A 25451-nucleotide genomic window follows, 5' to 3' on the forward strand; every position below is an offset into this window, starting at 1 on the left:
GAGAAATCAGGTGAAAACGCGAAGGATGCGCGTTCGATACGCGTTTATGTACAAAATGAAGAGAAATGTTTGTTAACAAACGTGTTTCCGCAGAACTTCGCTCGCGTTTCTTTCTCTCGCTCTCTCTCCCATTTTTTCCATTAAAAATCATTTCTCGTTTGTACTGTTTTGTCTCATTTTTCATTTCGTCGAGAAATAATGAAAAGAGAACAGGTCTGGCGAATTAGAAAAAAAAAAAAGAAAAGAGGACAGCGAACGACGCTTTTCAAACAGAGCCAAAAGAACATAGGGGAAACGTGTGTGTGTGTGTGTGTGTGTGTTGCGTGTGCATGTGTGTGCTTTAAAACCAAATCAGTCGAAATGTTGTACTATGATCCAAGTTTTATTAAACAAATTAAATACAAAAAGTTTCCTGCATTTTTTCTCGTGTTACTCGCGGTTGGGACCGCAATTTGCAATCGCTCCATCTCGAGGCTTTTATAAATAATTAAAACAATAGGAGAAAATGGGGCAAGGGGTATAAATAAAAATAAAAGAAGACAGGGGTTGATCTTGACAGAACCTTGACGTGGAAGAAGAAAGTTCAAGGCTTATCCACACATATCTTTTTTCTCTTTCTCTCTCTCTCTCACGCACGCTTTTCTTCTTACTCTCGGATAAACATGTTTCCATGGGCTTCGCAGTTACACGAACACTACGACAAGGTGGATCATTCTCATAAAATTAGGGGAAGAAACGCTTGAACCTTTGCAATTCAAGACGAATCGTTTTCGCTTTTTCTCTCTCTCTCTCTCTCTTCGTTTCGAACGCTTTTTCCGTTCCTCTGAAACTCTTTGCGTTCCCTTCGGTTTAATCGTCCATCTCAAACGGCTGAACGTTATTGCTCGTCGGTCCAACACAGTTTAGAAAACTACATGGTCGCCAGTATGAAAAATTCTCGTTGGTCCGATGAGCACTGATCACTGGTCCTCGTAGATCGTGATCGGGGTTCATCGATCCGTACGACAGAGGATGGAAAAGCGTTCTCGACTTCGATCGAATAGGCGTTGACAAAATGTTCCATGGAATGAATCGCGTCTACGACTGAATGCTACGACAATACGAACAGAAGCGAGATTTTCTACAGCCGGTTGCAATAAGAAACGCAAAGAGTGTGTATGACGAAAGAGAAAAGAACGGAAAGAAAAGGTGGGTAGTTTCCTCGGTCTACTCGTTTTTAGTTCCCCTTCTACTCTCGGATCACGGGAAAAGCTTTCGCGTCAATGGAACGCTGAATACAATCATTTAAACAGTTTCTGCGAGAACGTTGGATTAAGAATATTTTAAAAGTCGTTAGGATATGTACAAAGAGATATTAATATGAATATGCAGTAAATGTCACTGGGTCCGCGGTGTGTCAGGGAACGGAGCCATCGTTTCCTGGACGAGTCGCCGTCTCAGGTTCCCCGAGACACGACGGACGTTGGTCGAGGATCGACACGGTGTTCGAAGGTGTCTGGTGGTTTATCTATCTTTTCGGCTCGGGGGGGCAGTACATGGTATTAATGAAATGTCCGTGAGAGCAGTCTGTTCGGGGAAGCATAATCGGCCACGAATCACGGCAAGACACGGTGGAATGTTAACAACGGCGGAAGGTATGAATCGCCGCGTCGATCCTCGAGGCCTCTGTTCCGCTTCCGCGCGCCTTTCTGGCAGACCTGTTTCGCAGGAGATGTGCCTTCCGATAGTTAGGCCCTCTCCGGTGACCGCATTCATTCTCCTACACGCGAACTCCACGATTCCCTTGGTTCTCGCCGACAAAGGACTCGAGAGGCTTGTGCACACAAACGGACGAGAAATACGAATTTAATCAGTTTTCCGAGCATCCTTACGATAAGATAAGAGTCAAACGGGCGAAGAGAAACGATATTACTTCGACGAGAAAACCAGCCGCGCACCACCTTCGCCTTATTCACGACAACGCGATCATCTTTCTGTCTGGGTGGTCCGTCATCTTGCCAATTTCGTGACGATCGTTCGTTCCGTAATGGCGGACTTTCGGTCCTGCGCCACTCGCATCTCTCTCTCTCTCTCTCTCTCTCTCTCTCTCTCTCTCTCTCCTTTCCTCTTGCTCGTACAGCGCGGATATACATATAGGTATATTCATATTTATATATTTATATAATATATTTATATAAAACTAAGACGTACCGTGATACTGATAAAATTTCGGAAAATATGAGTTCGACGAGTCGTCGTCGGAGCGTCCATCTTCGATCGGCGGCAGAGCGAATCGAGAATATCGAGATATACATATATATATATATCAGTTTATAGCCAGATCTAAAATTCGTTTCCGTTTATACATGCAGTAAAAATAAGTTGAGCATACGCGATGCATTATAATATAGACTTTGCTTTTCGTCATCTCGTATATATCATGAAACGCTAATACCTTGTTGTATATCGATCTTCTGAAGATTTCTCTCTCTTTCTCTCTCTCTCTCTCTCTCCCTCACATTCTCTCACTACAATCATTTGACTTCCTCATCGTTCAATCTACATACATAATTAGACGTCCAACACGCACACTTACGACTGCTACACGCGCCGTAGCCGTCTTAATAAGAATTCCAAAAGTCCAGGAACAGTACTTTCGATCCCGTACCTATCTCTCAAACGCCGCTCGTGGTTAGTCTTTGAAAAATACTTTGTACTTGATCGAGTCAACGGTAAAATTCAACACACATCGAAACCGTAAAAATCGGATCTCCCAACGATTACGAAATTTTTCACGAACGCGATCGACATATGCCAGTCAAACCGGAAAAGCGAAATAAATCTGTGCCGAGCGCTCTGCCGGCTTGAGAGACCGCTCGGTTATTCATGCGACAAGGGTAACAAAAGACGAAGCTCGGAAACGTGGTGACTAAAACCTTAAAACACTCGCGACACCGGCAGACGCTGCGCGTATATCGAATCGAAACGGAAAGGGAAGAACGGTCGACGTTCGATCCGTAAACGGGTTAAGGGTCAACATCGACACGTCGGGTGATTCGAGGGTCTTTTTGGGGGGGGGCGCGTAACCGATCCGCTTTGCACTGAATTTCGTCTCTGTCTCGTAATTATTCTTTCTCGCCAATTACAGTCTATGATTAAACGCTACACTATGTACACCAAGTTATGCTTAATCTACGGGTAAGGGGGTATGGGGGGGGGGGTCGTGTCGTGTGTGGGATTAGCCTAAAAAGTATATAATACAGGACTCGCCGTTGTTCATACTCCCTGCGGCGATACGCGGTATATATAACATCTTTGGACTCGATTTATTACACATTTATGTATATAGAATATTACTTTACGTCTGTTTCATTCGCGTCTTAGTCCCGCGATACTGTCGCGCGCGACAGTCAACGTTCGCTATCAGTCCGATCGAAAAGTCGTCAATTGTCTTTTCGCTGTTTCCTCTCCTCATTGCAAGCCGTCGAGGTACGTTCCACAGGTTCTTTTCTCCTACGATTTTCAAGCATAGCTTCCGAGATTCTCGTTTGCCTGCAATTATGGAAGACGAACACTCCAAGTCCCGCGTTCCCAAAAGCTTCTCGGTGGTCCGAGATCTTCGAATGCAAAAGCATCTGGGAGACGCTGTGCGTATCGGTCGTTCGTCCATGCGCCTTTGTACCTTTCCGTCTTTGATAATCCACCGACGAATGCCGTCGCCTTCGGGACACTTCGAACAGATCCAAGAATTCCACGACTCGTGCCGACTTCTTTTCTCGTACACGCAGATGATTGGAGTTGGTCCGACACGTAGACTCGCAACAAATTGATTTGTTTTCTCTGTTTCTTGGAAAGGGCTGAGCTGATGACTCAAGGGTTTGGTTGGCTGGAACTCCCACCGCGTCACAGATCGATTAAACCGCTGACACTTGGGCGTCCTCGTCATCTGAAAAATTTGGACGGCCGCTATAGTCGTGTCGGACACAGAACCTCGGGCTGACTGTCAAAATTCACGTCGTCTACCTTAACTGAATCTTAACACCGATATACCTGTGCATTCATTATTGCAGACATAAAAAGAGAGCACACTTGTGCGGAACTTACAGACGGCGGCCTCCTTCTATACAAGGTTCAGTGAAATCATTGCAGTCATAATAAGTATAAAAAAACTAGTAATTGCGTTAGCTACGTAGAACTAGATTCGGATGGAGAATATTTGTGCTCGACATTACTACTGAAATTGTAATTTCGCGAGAATACTGTCGAAATTGGACATTGGAGCTTTCATATTCAGACTTTAACTTTCAAGCTTCGATAAGATCTTTTATAAGACTTTTAAATATTTTAAAAAAGGAATAAAATGTGTAAATACGTATATACGATAAAATATATCATATTTGTGATTGCTATAACTAATTATACCATTGATTGCTTTCAATCAATCTTCATGGAAGCTGGTTCAAGTATCAAATCTCTAATACCTGTTATCAAAATGCTACATCAAATATTTTTAGACAAAACAAAACAGGAAGGTACTTTGCTCTTAGCTATTCTCTGTTTTGATAACTCTGCTTTGAATGGAACTTTAAGCTTGTGCACTGTGTCCACATTTGCTTAACTTAAGGAACAAAGCTAAGATGACTGCTACAAAACGATAGTTACTTCTTAGGTATTTTAATGTTACTAAACTTTCCGTAAAATATCTTATAAAAATTCCGCTAAAAAATATTAATGTTCATAAACATAGGTATTTTATAAAAAGTTCAATAACAATAAAACACGCTAAAAGTAATAGTCTGTTTTTGTATCAATCACGTTCACTTTCCCCCATAAAACAGGAATTTTCTAATTACGCAACGCTGTTTCAGTAGTAATTAAAATGGCACAAATCTCTGCAACAAGCCAGAGTGTTCGAACTATGTTAAGGGTGGCATTCAACAGCACGCCCTACGGGAACGCTTATCGTAAAGTTCTTCATCTAAAGTAAATTAAGTCACTTCGAACTAAAGGAAAGAACAACTGAACACTTGAAACGTGGCGTGCAAAATGAACGCATGCAAGCTCGGCATGCCTGGCAACGAAGAACAAAGTAACGCTGAGGGAGGAAACTACATATATATATATATGTATATATATGTATATATTTATAATATAAACATGTACATAAAACTATTGGAAATCCGTTAGAAATCGCAATATAAACTGCGACAAGCTTCCAGCGAGGTGCACAACCGCCGACACGTAACGTATACGGTGTATAATTCATGTGGATACAGAAAAACAAGTCGGTCTAACGTAAAAATGCGTATTATGCATAGGAATGAGTGCGGCAAACGATGCTTAATCGTACACGAGCAGAAAAAAAAAACAAAAAGAACAACAAAAATCAGTACACGGGTTATGATTAAAACGTGTGTTACGGAACAGGCACATTGCGGAATGTACAAAGTGGAGATTGCGGTAGTGTCGTTATTTACATATTTCGCTGCGATTATCAAGCAGCGATTATCGGAGCATGTACATCAATTTAACGAACAGCAACAACGGTTCCTGCTTGAATCGTCCAAACATACATATATTGTGCTCCGTTTAAGTGGCACACGCGGACGGTTTTCTGAAAAGTAGTTGGAGAGATCGTAACAGTGCAATCGTGACATTTAGGTGTGTAATTGTTGTTCTCCATTTGGACGGTGTAAAGCGGATACCGGAGTGAAGTTTCGATGTTTTGTAGGAAATAAGTTACAGCCTGGATGAATCCATCCAGCTACGAATAACTAGAATCGCTATTCTCGTGACATTGTCACGGCGAAAAATGTTATTAAAAGTCAGTTAAAAGTAGTCGAGTCATTTATTCAGCATAGCAGAAATCTATGTGGCGGATACCGGTTTTTCAAAAATCAAAATCAAAAATCAAAATTAAAAATAAAATAAAAGTTCTTCAAATTGAATTCGCGCACATTGAGAGCTCGCTTCAGACGTGATACATCCTGATATGGTCCCTCCTCCCTGATTTTCACGCAATTATTTGATTACAATATAACTAAAAATGCAAATCAAGTTACGTTGATTTGTATGTTTTACGAACGTGATGAGAATCTTGTTGATATTTTTAACATTGAGATCTGTAGTCAACTGAAAACTTTAAATCGGAATATTTTATACAAATCGGGAAGACTCATTTTTTAGACCGCCCTGTATATGGCAAACAATGACTAAGTTATCAGTAATTGTAAAAGGATTCAGGGAGAAAAGCGGATGTTAATATACACGTCTGAAAACGCAAAGCAAAAATAATAAAGAAATATCGTTCCCACGTGGCACATAAGCGACAAATGAAAAACTGCGATTAACATTTTTCTCCGTGCATCGACCGCAGTTAGCGTTGAGATTGATACAGTATTATTGAACAGTCTTGTAACTAGTTAACAACAGCGACATCCAAGAATAATAGCGAAGTATGTATAGATACTGTCAGCAATTTTTCAAAACCATGTCCATTTGGAATTAAAATTTATTCAACCTCTCCTTTTTAACTTAGGTTTATGATAAAATTCTCTTCTTAAAATCATTAATCGACAAATAACATTTGCTATAATGTGAATACATTAACGAAATAAAATTTGTAGTATCTAAGTTCTATTCGACACAATTACACTGCAGATTTGATGCATTTATTTAAAAGAATTTAATAATGTTAATACGCTATTTTCAGATTAGTAATACAATGAAAGGAGAAAAGATATTTGTATTAAGTTACCACTTGTTAGAATGGAAATGCTTCATCTATAAATTGGTAAATTCTAATTTATGAGGACATGGCTAGTGCGCGAGTAACTATACCACTTTCAGCACGTTTTCCAGCATTTGTCAAATCTTCAGCATTCTCAAAACTGTTGAAGGAATAAATTCAGTATCACTCCCGCTGCTAGAGCGGTGGGGAGCGCAAGCCTCGAGGACCATAAACTTGAGAAAGAGACGTATAATAGAAACGTAGTAAGATAATAGGTTGAATGTACGTAGCGACTGTGTTTGCTTTGTACCATCTTCGTGTTCGGTCCTGTAGGTAACACCTTCGTGACTGTGCGCACGACCAAGCCTGTGCAACCTTGCCATCTGTGCTGCGACTTTGTATGCAGGCGGCTGACGGCATTGCGTGCCACCGACTCCTGGACGCATCGTCGTCATCGACGTCATGGTAGTCATGGTCGTCATCGTTGTTATAATTGTCGTGCCTGGAGGAGGAAGTCCCGCCGGTACTCCGAGGCCCACGCCTACTCCTAATCCCGTACAACCTGAAAACCCTCGACTCTCTTTCTCTCGATCTCTCACACACCGCCCTTTCTAGATCTCCAACATTACTCTCTCTCTCTTTCTCTCTCTCTCCTCCCCCAATGCCTCCGCTAACTACTTCACCGCCATTTCCGAGCGAATGCGATCCGGTCGAGTACGAAATTGCCTCAATTAGTGTACCTCCTGCTGGTAGACACCAGCGATCCGACCGAGTCGTCGGTTTCAACGGATGGTTCCTCGAGTTTTCAATGATTCCATTTTTACGAAAGATTACATAACTGTTCATGAAAAATTATATCATTTTTATGTACTTTCCAATTTTTACATGATTAGGTATTCAAGTATGATACGCATACATTACTGTATCATTTTATTATAAAATCTATGCATTTCATATTTAATGATGAATTAATAACTTTTTAATAAATAACAACCGCTGCATAAATATTTCACGACGTTTATACGGTAAGATAATAGAAAATATTATACAAAATGTGTGTAAACTTTGAAATATTTAAGTGCAATACGTTAATTTTATAGAAATGTATGAATTAAAACTTTTTTTAACCATCATTCCCGAAATTAATGTACTCATATGCCAGGAATATCGAGATCATTTGCATCTGTTTCTTGCTACCTTTCAGTTCTAATCGACACACAAATCGGTATTACTATTGATACAAAAAAATGTACTCGATAAGAAAATTGCCGACAGCAAGATAATCTTTCGATAATTGTATGCTAGTAATGAAGAGTTGTACACTTGACATATCCATTCGCTGGAAACAAACGCCACAATCTTATAACGGGACCCATCGTACTCGCTCGGAACGCCCGTTCGCGACAGATGAACGAGTTTCAGAGAAAACCGTACAACAAACACACCCGTTATTCGCTGCTGGATCTGCCCACGAAGAGAGAAGCACAGAAAACCAGTTATTATACCCTGAAAAGAAGCCCTCGGTCCTCCGATAATCCTGAGGAGTCACGGAATCCGCGAACGGCGCGGACACGATGCAAAACACACTACAATTGGGCAGCACACACACACACAGAGAGCACACAGAGAGGCAGCAGCAGACGACGATACTCACGTGGTTTGTTAACGTGCACGCGTCAACCTTTCATCAAAGCAAGCGTTCTTAATACGAATTAAGTTTACGCGTTCGACACCACAAACACCAAAGGACGCTTCGAACCTGATGCGCGTTGCCTTCGGCGTGATTAGCAAACTTCCTTCGGCACGGTACGCGAGCATCGATCGTAATCAACAATCGCCGAATGTCCCTACACATTGCGGTTAACAAGCGCCGTACCGAAGAGATTAATAAAACTACTATACGAAGATTCGAAGATTAGTAGTAGACCGTCGCATTCCGCTTTAACCCTTGCGATGCTTCGCCGAAAGATGTACCAAAGCGAACCCGAGCAAGCGTGAGAGAGAGAGATGCAGCCACCGCGAGATCTTTCGAAGACCGAAAGGGTTAAAGTTCGTAGGAAGAATCCGTCAGCGAGAGAGTACTAAGGCATGCGGCGTTGCGTTCCTCGGAAGCAATGCGATCGAGCAAGCATATTCTGTGAGAAATGAAGCCAGCCACGCACAGCCCACTTGCGTAGGAGAAACTGAAAGACAGGCCAAGACAGTCGCGGACTCACCTTGAGGATTTTGGGGTTGGTGATGGTGATGATCGTAATAATGTTGGTGGTGGTGGTGGTGGTGGTGATGATGATGATGATTATGGTTGTGATTCTGGTTGTGGTTCGCAGGAAGCGGAGGTAGCACTGCTACCGCGTGAGGGAACGGAGGGGCACCACCTCGCAAAACAGACCCTGCACCACACATAGGCCACATACGAAATGGTGTTTTTTCGTTACTTTTCCTCTCTTTTTTCTTTTTACAAAATGTACAATAGTTAAATCGTCGACGGCATTTGGCGCCGATCGAACCGTGGGACAGGCGAAACAATGTGTGGGGAGGCAAACGAAAGAGGGTGTGAAACAAGATATCGAAAATTCTGATAGAGAAACTCGGGGAGGGATATCGTTTGTTTTTTTCTGGAATGCGTGCCGCGAGAAACGGAATATACAAGATCGCGAGAATTTCGAACGATGTACACGTATGTGTGCATGTATATTTACATATCTATGCGTATAATGCATAAAGTGGCCGTTGCGCAAAGAAGCGAGTTTCGTAAAAGAAGCTTGAAGCGGTAAATGTACTGAAGCAAATGTAACTCCGAGATACAAGCGGCTAATAAGCACGGCTAGGCTCGACTAAACGATAACAAAGAGACTGCCAGAAGACGATATATCGTTTCTTCGGCTTCGCGGGGAGCTTTTACGACTACCATAGACCATTAGGGAGAATGAAGGTGAGTGGCCATGGGACATACGTATCTCTTCGACGTTACGATCTGATCGAGGCCCGAATGATTCAGGGAACATGAACATTGGAGAAACAAAGAGAAACGAAAGTAAACGAAAGATCGAAAAATTGGTAGGAGATTAATTTACAGTTGTCGACAGATGTACAACAAATATGACACTGTTTTCAATTGATCATTCACGTTCACTGGCTACCAATGACAATACGGTGTCACACACTACTAAAAAAATCCTCTCGAGAAATCAACGGTAACAGTCATTACGGTCACGTGTTAACAAGCATAGACTCTCGACATTGACACTCAATTGATCAGTGGAAAAAAAAAGATCACGCAGTTACTATGTTCAATAAGGACATTGAATGACACGAGTTCGTCGTTGTAGAGTGGTATTGGTTTGAGCTACGCTTCTGGGGTCAGTCGTGTTTCCGTCGCAACAAATTCTACGAAAAAAATGCTGAATAGTTTCTGGTTTAATTTCTGATCTACGGATTCTACAAGCTTCAAATGTAACCATTGTCAAGAATTCGTAACAAATAAATGAATTCTATAAGGTTTCTACTTTATCCGAAACTTTAAGAATGATAAGAGAATCGCCATCCCCACCACCATGCCGAGTCAATCAAGTATAAGAGGAGAAATATATAGCCTTATATTACTATCCGACGATAGCCATAAAGGATATATTTCTCTATGCGACTCAAGTGAGTCAACATGGTAGGAAAGATCGTCTCTATGGCAAAGACATCGGTATTCATTCAAGTTTATGTATACATCACCAGAAACTAATATAAAAGTGTTGACGATTAAAAAAATAGAAACATGGATTATGTTTTACAGAAGCAACCTATAAACTTCACATTCATCAAATGACAAAATATAATAGATCTTTCTACAAGTACCTAATAAAGAAATGAAGCATTTAACTTCTTTAAGTTAAAATAAATATGCAGAATAAATACGATAAATAAATATGTACTGAGGTATCCCCTACTCTTGTTCTACTTTCAATCACTTTTCGTGTAGACGGCTATCAAATCGTATAGGAATGCATTTTTATGGTAATTTAAACGAATATACTAATCTCCTGGAATATCTCACTTTTAAAAGACCCTAACGCAGATAGGACTGCAAGAAAAAATAGTCCGAATAACATGTTCCGCGAGCATTGGAAATGAAATTCATAGGTAAGCAAAATTCTCGAGCGTGTCAACATTATCCTTGGTGCGTGACCAAACGGGAAATACGACTTTTCCTAGTTCCACGGCTCAACCCAGGTAGCTACAATCACATATTTTACCAAACGTTACAGAAACGGCACGTTTCTGGAAGGAAGTTCAACAATGGACCACTCCAGATTCTTTCTTTGTTCTACCTTCTAGTCTACGATCTACGGAGCTGACAAAGGTTAAGAAGATAGGTATGATCACGAGCTTGTGGATATCTTGGTGGGTTTTCTCTATAACGTTACGTACCTTGCATGGCGGAGTGCCGTCTTTGAGGTGGCGGTGGACTGCCACCAGCTTCTACGCTGCTTCCGCTATGGCTGTCCAGTTGTGTACTATGACCACTGTCACTGCTCGTCACCGAACCTACGCACACGTCCCCAAGACACTTCTATCACTACAGATTCTATGCCCAGTTTCGCCCAGCTGCATCCTCTAACTGCTAGTTATCTAATTATTAGCCGATATCATCATTAAATCACATGGTCACTGAAATCCGTAGCTCTTTTTCTCCCTCACACTTTCTCTCTCTCTCGCTCTCTCTCTCTTTCTTTCCTTTCTTCTTGCACTCTCTGCCTCGAACAAATAAATCTGATCAAAGCTTTCGAAAGCTTCCCGACTCCGACGCGCATTAGCTCGCTTCAATTCCATTTCGAATTTTCGCGGCGCACCCTTACTGGATGGGACCGTTGTTCTGCAAACGACTATCAACTAGTGCTAGATGTAACGTTAAATTGAACTCCGTACGAATCTGTTCGAATTTCTAGTTACAACACGTTTAGTAATGCATTCGTTCAATTTGTTATGGTACCAATTAGCGGTTGCTTCCTGCAGCAGAAAAATGCAAATAGCCCGTCCAAGAAAAATGATGGAAAATCATTCATGTACATAATTTTGACTATTATCTACGATTCAGAATCGTTCCTCATTTTGGAATATTTCACACGTTTCGTTATTATTTTCAAAACCGTAATTATGTTCTCCTATCACACCGATCAAACGTGTGAATGCTACGAATAAATAGTAAAAGCACGTACTGCGAAATATTTAATTATATTTTTATGAAAATGTAAGAATAAATAAAAAAAGTGTTGTACCAATAATCGTGTTAATACCTTCAACGCATATCTTTCCATTTCTCTCGATCATCGATTCATAATGATCCAGATGATAATATTAACAACAATAACTTATAACCCATTAGTTTCGGTTAAAAAAAAAATGACTGCAATAATTTCGCTACAGCTAAAAATTTATCTAAATAAAACAACGTAACTTCAAAAATTGTGGGAGATCTTATTATTAAATCAAAAGGATGTAATGTTTTCTACAAATGAGTCACAATTGACAGAAGATTCCTTGGTGCGATATATTCAACTAATGTCTCCTACGTTACGATCGTTACTTGAGATGTAAAGAATCATGTAATGAGTAAAAATTGAGGCTACTATTCTAAATCGTTTAAAACAGCTTACCATTAACGGATTATAAATAATAAAATCGAATCTTCTAAGTGGCATCGTAGAAGGTAATCATTCACGCATCCGTATGTCCCATGGAGGGTGATCTAAATTAAAGCCAGACGTGCGTCGCCCTGAGATCAGAACCGCGGTACATACATATACATATTGTATGTATAGGAATACATGTATATACACGTATATACATGTATATATATACGTATATACTTGGGACGATAATATTGATTGGAAAGAAGCGCGAGCTACGATAATCGGCGTACAAGATGCGTGTAAAAATGGAGAAGCTAAATATAACATGGAACATTTATGAATTGCGTAAACGGCTGTGCAGCGTGCAGAAAAAATGAGAGAGTATCTCGTTGCCGAGATCCGGCCAGGTGTAATGTCACGAGCAATGAAAGTGCACGAGGATGGCACTTCACGAGATGTGTCCGCTAATCATCGTGTTCGCATCAAAACATAGCACGTTCAAAAACAAGAAAATAACCAAGATCGTAAAGAAGCGCACCATAGGTGGTGTCATTGTCTAAAGCTCTAGCAATATAGAGGAAACAAAAATACAGTACACTGAGTATCCATTAGTATTGTAAAATATTCACGTGTGTAAAGTGCGCGTCGAACCGACAGAGACACCATCTCGTATCGAACCATTTTCTTCGGTATCAAAATCGACGAACTCACCACTGGTCAACGTTTTCCTTAAGGGTTGCAGATTGCTCAGGCTGGTCACACTGCTGCTCTCAGCGCTGAGATCGACAGGCGGCAATAAACTGGAAGGTGTATCGCTATGGGATCGTTCGTGCGTGGAAACCCGACTACCAGATCCTACTCTCCTGGGCGCACCAGGACTTGGCTCAGGTCCACTGGAATGCAAGGTTAATCCTGGCACTGGAAGCGGTGGTACGCAATGTTTCGGCTGGTAGGGACGAGTTTTATGCTGGTCAGAGAGCGAAAGTATCTTCCTCACTGCTTGCGGCGATGCGGCTCCAAACTTTGTACCTGCAAATGTAGTATAATTAAGTAATAGTACAATGTAGGGTGGATCTTTCTGAGAAATAAAAGTCTTCTTGAAATGTAAACATCGAATCTATTCTTAGAAACTGTACAATAAATCTTTTAAATCATACCATATAATTAACTCTTACCCTGTATACTCTTTCTACCTTCACTGGTGCTGCTAGCACTACTAGTAGTGGATAGAGTAGGAGAAGGATGTCTTCTTCCTCTACTCGCACTAAGAGGTACTGCTGCAGCCACTGCGACCGCCCCTGCATGAGGTTCACAGTCCACCGATAAAGCATGCAATCGTTCCTCATCCGTAATTACTTTCATGTTCGTAAGATAAGCCTTCACTCTCCTGACCATCTGCGCTTCTTCAAACATTTTCTTCGGATTTGGCGCAGCAGTCGACTTCTTCCGCCTTTTAACAGTTGCAGTTTGCCCGCCTGGACAATGCAAAACTGTTAGCGAAAATAAATCGTGATATACTTTTGATGGTACTTTAACTAATTATTATTACTTTACCTTGATTGCCAGTGGTCATTTGATTTAACGCAACCATGGCAGAACTAGGTGGTTGACCACCTCTTTCCAGCATTATTGACAAATCGTAGGGGGAGGAACACATGCCTGTCAAAGATCTTACTTCTTTCGCGATCATTCGCAGCTTTTCAAAATTTACTAAACCTTCCACTCTGGAATCATTACCGAGATGTATAAATGTCAAGTCCTTCTTTACTACAGGATAGAATGGAATCTATAAAGTAAACGAAATATTTCATGAAGGTTATTGGCACGAATTGAAACAAATGTTAACGTATTGTAACAAATATAAATTGATGACTTACTATAGGAGGTTGTGTCTGTTCAGACGCCACCAATTGTCTGTATTTGCTCATGTTGCGGCTGGGATCCATCAACTCCTGCAGATCAATGAATAGCCTCTGATATTTATTTGGCAGTTTTTCCCAAGATGCTCGTAATCTTGAAACAGCTCCGTGACCCAAACCAGACACGATTGCGAACATGGAGTTGAAATTTTTACATTCCTTACATTGACCTAGTGACGAATACGAACATTGAACACTTCTAGTACAACCTTCGACGAAATTTAAGAAACTTAAAACTCACGAGCTATTTTTATAAATTGTTTTATTATTTTACTACGTCGTACAAGGTTGTGTTCAGAACAAACTTCTGTAACAACCCAGAACATCTCTCTATTGACTAGTTCAGCAAACTGCCTGAGCATAGGCACTCCGTATCTACTTTTCAACTCGAACAAATCGTCCACGTACTCCGTAGATTCAATTTGCCTTAAATTAAAGCAAATTCATGAAAATGTATTTTCACTATGCCTAACCGGCTTAAGATTTTCCATTACCTGAATATACTGAAGTCTTGTAACGTCAATTGAATGGCGACTTCAACTGCGTTTAATTGTAAGAAATGAACCTGAGATTCGCGAATCAGTTCAGGTGCTTGTTCGTCGGCTACAAGTGTCTCCGATATGCCATTCGTTTTTAAGTAATATCGAGAACTTAAACCGATCCTTTCCGCAAGATTTTGCATCTGATCGGGTAACCTACGCTGCTTAATCATGCCTCCTTCTCCGACGCTAAGTTCGGCTAAGGAAAAATTTGAACTGCTCTCGGTTATACCGAACTCTTGAAGAGCAAGCATTACGACCTAAAATGTAATATATTTGCATAGAAGTAGATCCCTTTAATTGTCTCTGCATTTTTTCGCACAAAAAAATGTGTTTACCTCGTGTGCCGTTGTTTCTTTGTGAATAAGAAGGTATTTACAAGTTTGATCAGCTTTGTAAACTTTTAAAACGTGTTCGGGATAATCGGGCGCTCTTAAGTCATCGTAACAATATAACGAAGTTAGATCAGGGTTACTTTTAGAATGGTATAGGTTGGTAGTGGTCTGTGCGAGACCTGTTCCTGGTGGTGTATGAGGAGGTGCAAGTGAATCGTCTGCATGTACACCGTCACTGTAAAAGAAAATTATACTTATACATGCCTGTACTCAATTTTTAAATAAAAGTTCAGGATATGTCTTCTTTGACTTACTTAATAGTATTCTTTTGTAGTATGTTCATTTTTATGAGTGCTCTCTGAAACCTCTTTTTCGGCCCAAGCGTCATGAATCCTTTATGTTCCTTTTTAACATCTTTGATTGGAGAGATATTAGAGTCAGATAATAACGGGACACCACCCACTAGTGGGTTTATTGGGTTTACAGTGGTGATTGGATCCACGTGCGTGGACAACCTTGCACGTGGATCCGTTGGGATTTTTGAGATTTCGGGTTTATTTGCCCTTGCCCGCGGCCTCGGTGAATCATCTGGCATCTGAAGCATTTCTTTAAACGCTACAACAGTAATTTATCGCTCGTATAAAAGAATTGTTAGAAGCAATTGTAATTATTAAATAATGATCACATACCAAGTAAATTGGATTTCACTGTTATACTGAGGTGAGTAGAGCCCCTTAAAAGTTCTAGAGCTTTGGCGTGACTCACGTGCTCGAAGCTTTGTCCGTTTACTTCTAAAATTTGATCGCCCCGTTTCAAACCAACATCTTCTGCTTTCGACTTCTTGTCAACTTTCGAGATGAAGATACCAAAACCTTTCTCGTAACCGCCCAAAATATTAAAATGCAAGACCTCGTCCCTACTGGGTCTTGCTAATGTTACATTCCGCATTCTTGCCTTTGCTGCACAGGCAATGTTCAATAATCTGTAAGTGATAAAAATACAATTAAACAACAATCATACTAGTATCTCAAATATAAAATAACGCGAAATTACGTTAAATATACCTTTGTTGTCCTTGCATTTTCTCTCTTTCTAAACCAGTTTCAAAAGCTTCTAAAAATTCCATCATAGATGGATCAGTTTCAAAGTCCGTAAAATGATTATTTACCCAAAGAAGCACTACTCTGGCCACTCTGTCTCTGACTTGTGCTTGATCAAACCATTCTAGCAATTGACTCGCAACTAATAAGGGACTATCAATAAATGTTCGATGAGTTAATAAAAAGTCTTCTATATAAGTGGGATCGGTAATACTGTTTTCTTCTATAAGTTGTAACATTAAACGTTCAGGAGTGCCACGAATAACAACATGACCCCTACGTGCTCCACCATCTAGAGCTCCTCTTAATTCTGTTACTAGAATGACTCTTCCATTTTCTTCGTGCCTCCTAGTATTTTCTTCACCTTGATGTTGGATTCTAAAATAATCTGCTTGCGTGACGCATACAAATTGGCAATCATCGCATCTAAAAGAAGAATTGTATTAGAATTGAATATTAAATAACTATATTAGATAGAGTAAAACATGAGAATATAACGTACTTTGTCCTCATAACACCTCTATGTAATAATCTCTCCATAGTAGGCAAGATTCCAAAACTATCACCAAGATGTAGTTGTTCAATTTCTCCATTGCTATGCTCAATTTCTACAGCACCATTGATAAGCACGCTCCAACTATCCAATTCTTCTCCATCATTCAAAACTATCATACCAGCACGTTCTACCACAGCAAATACCATTACAGCGCACAGCGCTCTTCTTACTGCTAAAGTCATGTTTGTAAAGGCCTTTAACTGTTGTGTAAATTCTAACAGTGTCTCTATATGGTCTTCTGTTCTTTCCATAGGATCTTTCTCTAAACATTCTCTGACTGGATCACGGACAGTCAGGCTCTAAAAATAAGAATAAACAATGGTTATTTTAATCGTAGTTTAAATATCAGAGTTATATTTTAGTTTTTAAAGTAATATAATCATCTCTTACGTCCATGCTCTCTGCCAGATCTTCCTCTTCATCGCTATCCACTATGGATTCAACAAGTCCTGACAGATCAACGTCATCTGGATCTGCATCCAATGAACTTTGTACAGATGTCATTGTATCTGATCCACTATATGCTGAGCTTGTGTCGCTTGAATGGCTGCTTCTGTTAGACTTTTGGTAGAGTTCTGGCCTGCCGGTCAGGCCTTGGGAAAACTGCACAGAAAACAAATGCTCTAATGAGTTAACAAGATTATTATACAATAATTCTGACAGCATAATTACAACCATTTCAAAAAAACATCTTAAAGTCTTAAAACGTATAATTGAAGGTTGTTGTTATTGCTGTGTTATTGTTGCATCCTATCATTGTAGAAATAACATTTACCTGAAGATTCATGCTAAACAGTGATGTAAAGCAATAATATTATCATGTACGTGAAATAATATTATCATGTACGTATAATAATATGCCTTCTAAAAGAATGTATTGATGCACCATTTAATTGGAGCTTTTCTTTAGCAATAGAAAAAATCTACAGGACTAATGTGCAAGATATTATCTACAGATCGACATCGATCTGTCAATCGGCAGGAAGACGCTGGAAAGAAAACGGGATTGAGAATCATGTAGGGCAAAAAACACGAGTTCCACGAGCGGAGCTCGTTTACGGAATAGTACCAGGAATGGGCGTGATGGGTGCACAGACTCCGTTCGTATGTTAGGTTAGGTTTTCAGACATGACATCACACATGCAGCATCGAGCGAACACAAGAGGACAGAGACAGAAATAGTGGCATGTAAGTGTATATCTAAACAAAAACACTATGACATCTGTCACGCCACGATAATCATCTAGCAGTGATCAACCGCGATCGTTTGCGGAAAACACGAACCGTCATCGGGAAATCTCGTGAACGAGGAAAGCTTTCCGATAAACCAAGGCCATTTTGAGCCGCGGGTGATCGTCTGTCCAGACTCACTTGGTACATGCCGAAGGCGTCCATCCTATCCTTATTAATGGCACTTATTAGGCACCCGTCACCGTTAAATTCTTTATCACGACGAATAACCAAGAAAACAAACAGCGTCTGACCACATTGTCGCACAGTTATACTTCTCCACGATCCAACTCGACTCGACCCGACGCGACTCGATTCAACTCGGCACGACTCTTCTCGACTCGCGCAGGTCGCACCTTCTCGTTCGTGAGCGCATATGCGACCATACGCAATACACAAGCAACGCGACGTGACCTTCTTTGTGTGTGCGTTTACGAAGCTCGTGGCGCGTCTGGCCTAACCATGTCGTGGGCTGTCAGCTTAGCGGTGTAGCGGACATAGGACTGCCTCTCGTTCCTCCCCCACCCTTCGTCCAGTCACCGGCATTCCCTTCGAAAGCGTAGGGTCATGTGACCCGACCACGGGACTCGACCGAGCGGCAAGCTTCAGGTCCGTCGCATTAGAGGGAGACGCGCGCTGGGGGGCCCACCTGTAGCTTCGGATCGTGCATTAAACAAACACTTCTTTCTCGACAAAATATTCCTACAAATCTTTGCACTGCGGGTCTATTTGTGCATCTCTGGGAAAATTATTGCGACACGCCTTACTACGAAGACTACAAGAGGTAAGCATGAGATTCGTGCGAGTTCTAAATCCTAATACTTTGTTAGATTATACAAGTCAGAACAAAATGTTATTACATCTCTACACTAGGTTATAATATTTAGAACTCATATTCGACGAAGACTGCTCTAAAATTATTTGTATCCTATTATGTGACGATATTGTCTAAATAACTTTGGAATTTCACAACAGTTGCGTAAACAGAGAACTCGAGAAGAATGCTTTTGAAGTTCGCATTTGGTTTTCTTACTCCAAGCCAAATTTATCGATTTTGTAGAACTTGTAAGTATCCTAATCCTCTTTAACAGCGAATACACTTAATTTGTTATGGAAATTGTAAATAGCTTTTTAACTGCAGGAAAAGGTTTATCTTGAAGATGATTCTTTGATCTTCAAATGAGGGACGGATGAAAAGCACATTGTCTAGCGAGTAGCGATCCAACGAATCTATGTGGATACAATTTTCCCATGAATATTTATAAGCAGCAACAAGGACGACTACTCTCGATCGTTGCATCGACCAGTAATTCATTGGGCCTTGCTACGAGCTCAGCATCATTATGCAGAATATTTCAGTCGCGTTCGGGTACACGATTTTCAGGGTCGATCCGTTGGTGTCGTTGTCGTTGTCGTCGTCGTCGTCGGGTCGCGAAGGAAAAGGACGATCGTGTGAATCAAGCTTAAGGAGTCGACGGTCGGTCAATCGTCAATCGGTGAACGATCGAGAGAGAGGAGGGAAACGCACGGAGAAGAGAGGTACCGGTCTGTTCAAAGCATCCAACAGCGGATAGTAACTGCTCAAAGGCCACTGGCCGACCCGACGGATGATTTATACGACCCGTTATGTCGTGCCCTCACTTTTCCTTTTGTCCTGCTCCGCAGACTTTCCAAATTGCCTCTCCCATTCAGTTTCTTCCTACTCAGCGGAGAGGCAGCGGCATACCAGTGCATGCGACCAATATGCATTCCAGAGACTCGTTAGGGGACTTCGGTAGATCATCTTAACCGCGCAAGCTGCGTTTCGGCGAAGTCTCGAAATTGAGAGCAAACCGTAAAATGAGAAATTTTCCGTAACGTTCCTGTTACATAATTGAGTCGAGGCACAAGCGGGGTTTATACGCTTATCGCAAGTGCATCTGTGTCGTGGGCAATAAGATGGAAAGTTAGCAGGCCAATTTGCTACACAGTCGGATTAATCTTAAATTAATCTTGATGCGTGAATGCGGATAAATACAGTGTACACAGTATGCTTGAAGATCCTTGCTGTTTACTTGTTAAACTGTACATTTGATGTGATGATAGAAACAAGTGATTTCAAAATATTCGTATAAACATGTACTCAGTTAGTTGCAGTATCTTTGAACCGACGCAGAAAATTTGTATTTTCTGTTTTTGTAAAGTAAGTGATTATTCGGCATACTATTTCATGTTTGACAGGATGATCCCATGTGATATGTAATGAGAAAAGAGTTTTGTGAATAAGTGAAAACTGTTGTGTGTTCTAACGCAAAAAAAGGAATAATAACTCGTTAGATAAATCCTGTTATTTATTTATGAAAAGAAATCTGCGCAAAATAATATCTCAGTGAAAACAGAATTCGCTTGAAGAAGAATGGGCGTGTATCGTGGGAATGGTGGACGAAAAAAAAAAAAGTTTTCTTCGACGATACACACGTGCAGAAATCATGTTCCACGGTGCGTTCCACTTTCGACAGAAGGAAAAACCTTTCTCGTTTTACGGCGACGGCTATTTACCCGTCTACCCAGGAAAATTTCCCTATATGCACGTCGATGTAAATAAGAAAATTCACGGACTGATAAAACTTCTCTCTTAGTCGGCGGGCACGTAGGTGCATTTGAAATGCATGAGAAAGTGCAACGAGGTAGAGACTGCTTTAAAACTTCTACGACTCTACGCATTCAACGTTAGCTCTAGTTCTCCCGTACACATATATACGCACACCGACTCTCCTTCTCCCTCTGCTTCAACTTGCGTTTCATCCAATTGGCGAAAGCACGTGGGTGTCTCCTACATACGTCACGGATCGACTACATTAAACTTTCTTTCGTGCCGGTCGATGATGCGAGATAAATGATCGGCAAAAATGTTCTGACCTAACGGCGAATGACGGCCGCCTTTTCTTGTCAAGTCGCATCTGATATTCATGCGTTTCACTCCTGATCAAAACGGATCGTCGTGGATCGGTATCTACCAACGTTAACGTTAAGTGTCGTTTCACACGAGGATACGTGCGTCGCGATACGCGTCTACGATACAGCGTTCGATTGCGTCCAATGTACAGTAGTAATAAGGTGAGTGCGAATGTATGGTTGTACGACTGTGACAAATGAGTACATAATTAGAACGCACCGATCAATATTCGCATCGAGAGGAATCATATCGGTGCAGAGAATGACTTGGCGCGAACGTGGCGTCACTTCTTTTTATTAATTAAAATTGTAACTATATTATAGTAGAATATATTAACGATGCATATGTATTTTTCAAGGGATTTATTTATTATAAATTGTTATAGTTTTATTCATTCTCAATTTTATTCTCAGTCAATCGTCGCAATATCCTCCAATATGGCAAATCGGTATCGCGGCACTATATTTTCTGAGATCCGTCGTCTGGCGTTAAAGTGGTAAACATCGTAGAGGCAGAAAAATCAGGTTACACGTATGCGATACGCGATCGAGCAGTCGACGATGCCGAAAATCGGTAATCGCGGTACCCTATTTCCGCCTGAACGCTCCCATTGAATTACGTGTTCAATCGGTATCGAACGCAAATTCTCGAATAAAACGACACAAAATCTACCACGGTTAAAATGACCGGTTCATTATTTTACAATTCTGCAAACTTCGGAGACTCATTCATGGAAAATGTTTGAATACCCATATGATTTACTACCGAAGAACTTTACTTAGGTTAGGGTAAACGAAAATATTCTAACTACTATCCAGCTTAGAAGAAACCAAAACTAAGCAGAACACAAACAGCCATTTTCACAGTTCGAGGCTTAAATACCTGACCAGAAGATAAAACAAGAATTCTAAAGAGAAAATAGAGTATGTAATAATGTATTTTAGACTTTTTTTATAACAAGTAATCTTTAGTGAATGGAACGTTTCTGTTACTGGAGACGATAAACAAATGAAAGACTTTTAACGATTTCGCGCAACGAACGAATACACTTTTCCGTGATTCGGAGATTTTTCGAAAGAACATTTTGAATGGGAGCGGAGTACAATTTTCTCGCAGAGATCATACGCGAAATTTTGAGCGCGTAACTAATAGATGCGTTTATTCTGGGACGAGGGACGAGATTACAGTTATTGAACGTTCCTGTTTTCGAGCATCTAAAACACTGGTGTAGTGCGGACAGCCTCGGCCGGGTACGACGAAGTGGACTCGAAAATGAATCTATTTGTGACTCATCCTCGAAGTGCAGGAATTCAGGTCGAAAAAGGGATCGTCAGGGTGAGCGGATACAAAAATACGAACCGAAGGACCGTAGGTTCGGTGACTGTCCGCAGAAAAAGAGTTTTACGAAAACAGATGTTTACCGTGTCATCGAAGACCAGGTTGACCTGTCGATGGTCGGTTATGGGATGGGGGTGCGGTGGTCGATGCATCCTTCCTCCATGCACTTCCGGGTAGTCGATCTGCAAAAATACAAAAGCGAGAGCCACGATTATTTCGCCGTCGACAGGAATTTCACGTTTTCGTCATAATAAAAGCACTCGGCGTTGCGTGCAAATCACGTGTTACCGATAATTTAATCAATGCGGCGGCGGCGACTACCTGCGCTTGCATTTTCTATTTCACGGTAACCTTTCGCCTTTTCTGACTCACGGGACACCGCAATGGACAACCTTTTTTAACCTTAAAAGTCTAGCAATCGGTTTAGTGCACAGTCTCGACTGAGATACGCCGCATAAGTTGTTTTATTAATTCACCATTACACAAGCGCTCTAACATCATCGATGTTCTACGGGGTGAGCGATTAGTACGGACGATCCGGTACTACAGGTGTCTTGTCTGAGAAAGTTTATTTACTCAATGTTTCACTTGCTGCTTCTTGAGTAGAGTACATTCGAAACTTCTGCTTTATTTTAATATCGATCATTATTTTTCTGATAATTTTCAGGTCGCTTTGACTTTTTTAAACAACAACAATACATAATTCGAACTTCAAACAGCTTTACCGAACGTCGAGACGAATTGAACGAACTTTGCATTTTGTTTGGAAATGATCTATTAAGTAGAAATTTTAACTGAGCTATTAGTTTCGACATTTTTCTTATTTTAAACATGCAAGTTGATCGAGATGAAACGATTTCTCGCATTAACGTCTTCGTTGATTGAATTAAAACTTTTTAATGTTTATAAAATTAAGTCTTTATATAAATTGAAGACTTTACAATTAAAGACTTTATTTCAAGTCTTTATATAAATAGAAAAATATATATTTAACGAAAAATTCACGAGCCAGACAGTAAACAAGATTGTAGAATATGTCGCTAGGATAAAAGGTCAATGATGTTAGCCGCACGACTACTGTCGCGAAGTTTTGCATTATGCATTCCACTGCATCTATGTAGGTCAGTATAAAGTAATAGCAGATTAATGCCCTCATTGCAGCAGCAATTGTAGTCGTCGTTGCAGTTCTTTATTAGCTTATCTTTAATTCAGTTGCATGGTTATGCGTGAACGTTGTCACACGTATGCCGACATTATACATGGAATTGTGTGCATAAGTTTTCGTGTATTATGTTCTCTCGAAATCTCAAACATTTTTGTATTTATCTATAAGCTAGACTATCAAGCAGAAAGTTGAACTGTATTCTTATTCTTTATTCGAACTGTGATATGCTTATTACAAAGTATTATGATAATTCCCAAGTATTTCCAAATGGCATGCGCCAGATCAGTAAAAAGACTCGTGTCGCGTGGAACAGGCGACACTGTGTTCATAATCTAATTTGGTTCCACCTGCAGTCGCACTCGACTTCTGCAGCTGCGTCAATGTGCGAGTATAAAGAGAGAGCGAGAGAGAGAGAGAGAGAGAACGAAAAAAAACGCACGGGAGACAACGAGATGAGAGTGCTACGCGGGCCGGAACCTGTAGGCCGGACTTCCGGTAGATACGTCGGTTATACTCGCCATTCACAGAACCGCTCCCTCGCGACTCGATTGTTACAAGCGAATATTTAGCCAATTTCGGGATAAAAGTAGAACTTCCACCGGTCGATCATTGGAAGTCACCGCAATGCGAATAAACAGTGATCTTGTCGTTCCGGAAATTAACAATCACTTTCGTTTATAGAAAATTTGTTGAGTAAGATTGTCATCTTATCCTACCATAAGAATAACTAAATATCTAAATAAATATATTCTTATTATTTTGATTAGTATTTATTCTTATTATTCTATTAGTTTTAGTTGGTGATGTAAATTGATTATTACTAATGCCCCATAAATCCATCGTTAAAGCGGACTCTGCGATTTCTTCGCTCCTCTTCGATTTTTTTTATGAAAATACGAATACAAGATCGAATGGCTGACGTTGCAAGTACATATCTCGTGTAATCTACACAAACACCTCGCGTCTTTTGGTGCAACGCGGCGCACAAAGGAATACCATTCTTTCGTTGGGAATGTTAAAATCCTTGACCGTTCGAAAACAGCAATGGCTCGGGCGTTCCGAGAATTCAAAACTTGGTCCGCGCTATCGAGAGAGTTCACATGTACGCGACGACGCCGGCATTTATAAATTAAGCCGATCCGACTTTAATCCAGGCTTTTTCTCCCACAAACCCTGACTGGGAGCCGTTCTTCGGGAATTAAACTATTCGATACAGAAAGTTAGCGATATAAACAGATGCAGAGGAGATCGGATTATAATGACCGGATAGGAAGATTAGTTTTATGTTTCCGCTGTTATTAACTTACTTCTCCAGTTTTTTAAATACATAAATACTTAAGCTTCACTATGGTTCGAAAAATTATTTAATATAAATCTAATGGGAAACCTTCGGGATGGTGAATTGCGAAAGATTTACAAATGATGGTTTTGAAGTAATTAGAATTATTAAAGAAAACGAAAAATTTCTATTCAACAACTGTTTCCTATTTAGAAATGAATTAACAAAATTTAAATTTGATAATATGAAAATTAAAGTTAATAATTGAATAAAAGTTTTAGTTAAATATCTGTATTAAGAATTTAGTACTAGCATGAGCAGTTACGCTATTATTATAAATTAATTTCAATTAGTTCAAAAGACAAAACACAGGTTCCAAAAAATTTCTAACAGTTAGTAATTATATATTTGTACTTAAATAATTTCGGTAAGGAGATATTTGTTAGTTATTATAGCCATTCCGTGATTAAAAATACTAACATTTTATCCTCCACCGGAAACGTATCAGTGTGCTCGAACGACATTGTCGCATCAGAAAGAAGCTTCAATGTCTTCCCCCAAATTGAATAACAAAAGAGATCACGAGATCACGTCGTCCAAAGAGTCTCAACCTACGATTGAAATTGTTGTTCCTATAGAAAAGTTTACTGAAATAACTCGACTGTGATCCATGAATCAGTCTTTACACGGTGTTAAATAATTACTCATAGTTAACGTGTCAACTG

At 40.4% G+C, this 25451-nt stretch overlaps 1 protein-coding gene and 1 long non-coding RNA gene across 14 annotated transcripts in view; one reads left to right on the forward strand and one right to left on the reverse strand.

Annotated features, from left to right (window-relative positions):
- Nucleotides 1-361: 361 nt before the first annotated feature.
- The window catches only part of LOC144471317 (rap guanine nucleotide exchange factor 2), a 275558-nt gene continuing 250468 nt past the window's right edge, over nt 362-25451 (reverse strand). For 4 of the 13 annotated variants that reach the window (XM_078183240.1, XM_078183309.1, XM_078183284.1 and 1 more), the window contains 16 exons: nt 22366-22464; nt 17170-17382; nt 16726-17078; nt 16188-16649; nt 15813-16105; nt 15438-15738; nt 15127-15358; nt 14744-15048; nt 14491-14675; nt 14208-14419; nt 13885-14116; nt 13506-13820; nt 13042-13359; nt 11129-11245; nt 7020-7271; nt 362-3925 (listed from right to left, as the gene is read on the reverse strand). In XM_078183240.1, coding sequence (XP_078039366.1) covers nt 3894-3925; nt 7020-7271; nt 11129-11245; nt 13042-13359; nt 13506-13820; nt 13885-14116; nt 14208-14419; nt 14491-14675; nt 14744-15048; nt 15127-15358; nt 15438-15738; nt 15813-16105; nt 16188-16649; nt 16726-17078; nt 17170-17382; nt 22366-22464 — 3921 coding nt within the window. In that variant the 3' untranslated portion in view covers nt 362-3893. Of the gene's footprint in view, nt 3926-7019; nt 7272-11128; nt 11246-13041; nt 13360-13505; nt 13821-13884; nt 14117-14207; nt 14420-14490; nt 14676-14743; nt 15049-15126; nt 15359-15437; nt 15739-15812; nt 16106-16187; nt 16650-16725; nt 17079-17169; nt 17383-17554; nt 17659-18063; nt 18462-22365; nt 22465-25206; nt 25250-25451 lie in introns of those variants that run through there. The other 9 variants (XM_078183324.1, XM_078183248.1, XM_078183256.1 and 6 more) reach the window with 9 other exon arrangements.
- On the forward strand, nt 18563-21248 carry LOC144471392 (uncharacterized). Its single transcript, XR_013494268.1, has 3 exons — nt 18563-18793; nt 18985-19074; nt 19151-21248. It is a non-coding gene; the product is annotated as an uncharacterized LOC144471392 (long non-coding RNA).

This window comes from Augochlora pura, chromosome 1 (genome assembly GCF_028453695.1).
Source record: "Augochlora pura isolate Apur16 chromosome 1, APUR_v2.2.1, whole genome shotgun sequence".
Classification (NCBI taxonomy): domain Eukaryota; kingdom Metazoa; phylum Arthropoda; class Insecta; order Hymenoptera; family Halictidae; genus Augochlora; species Augochlora pura.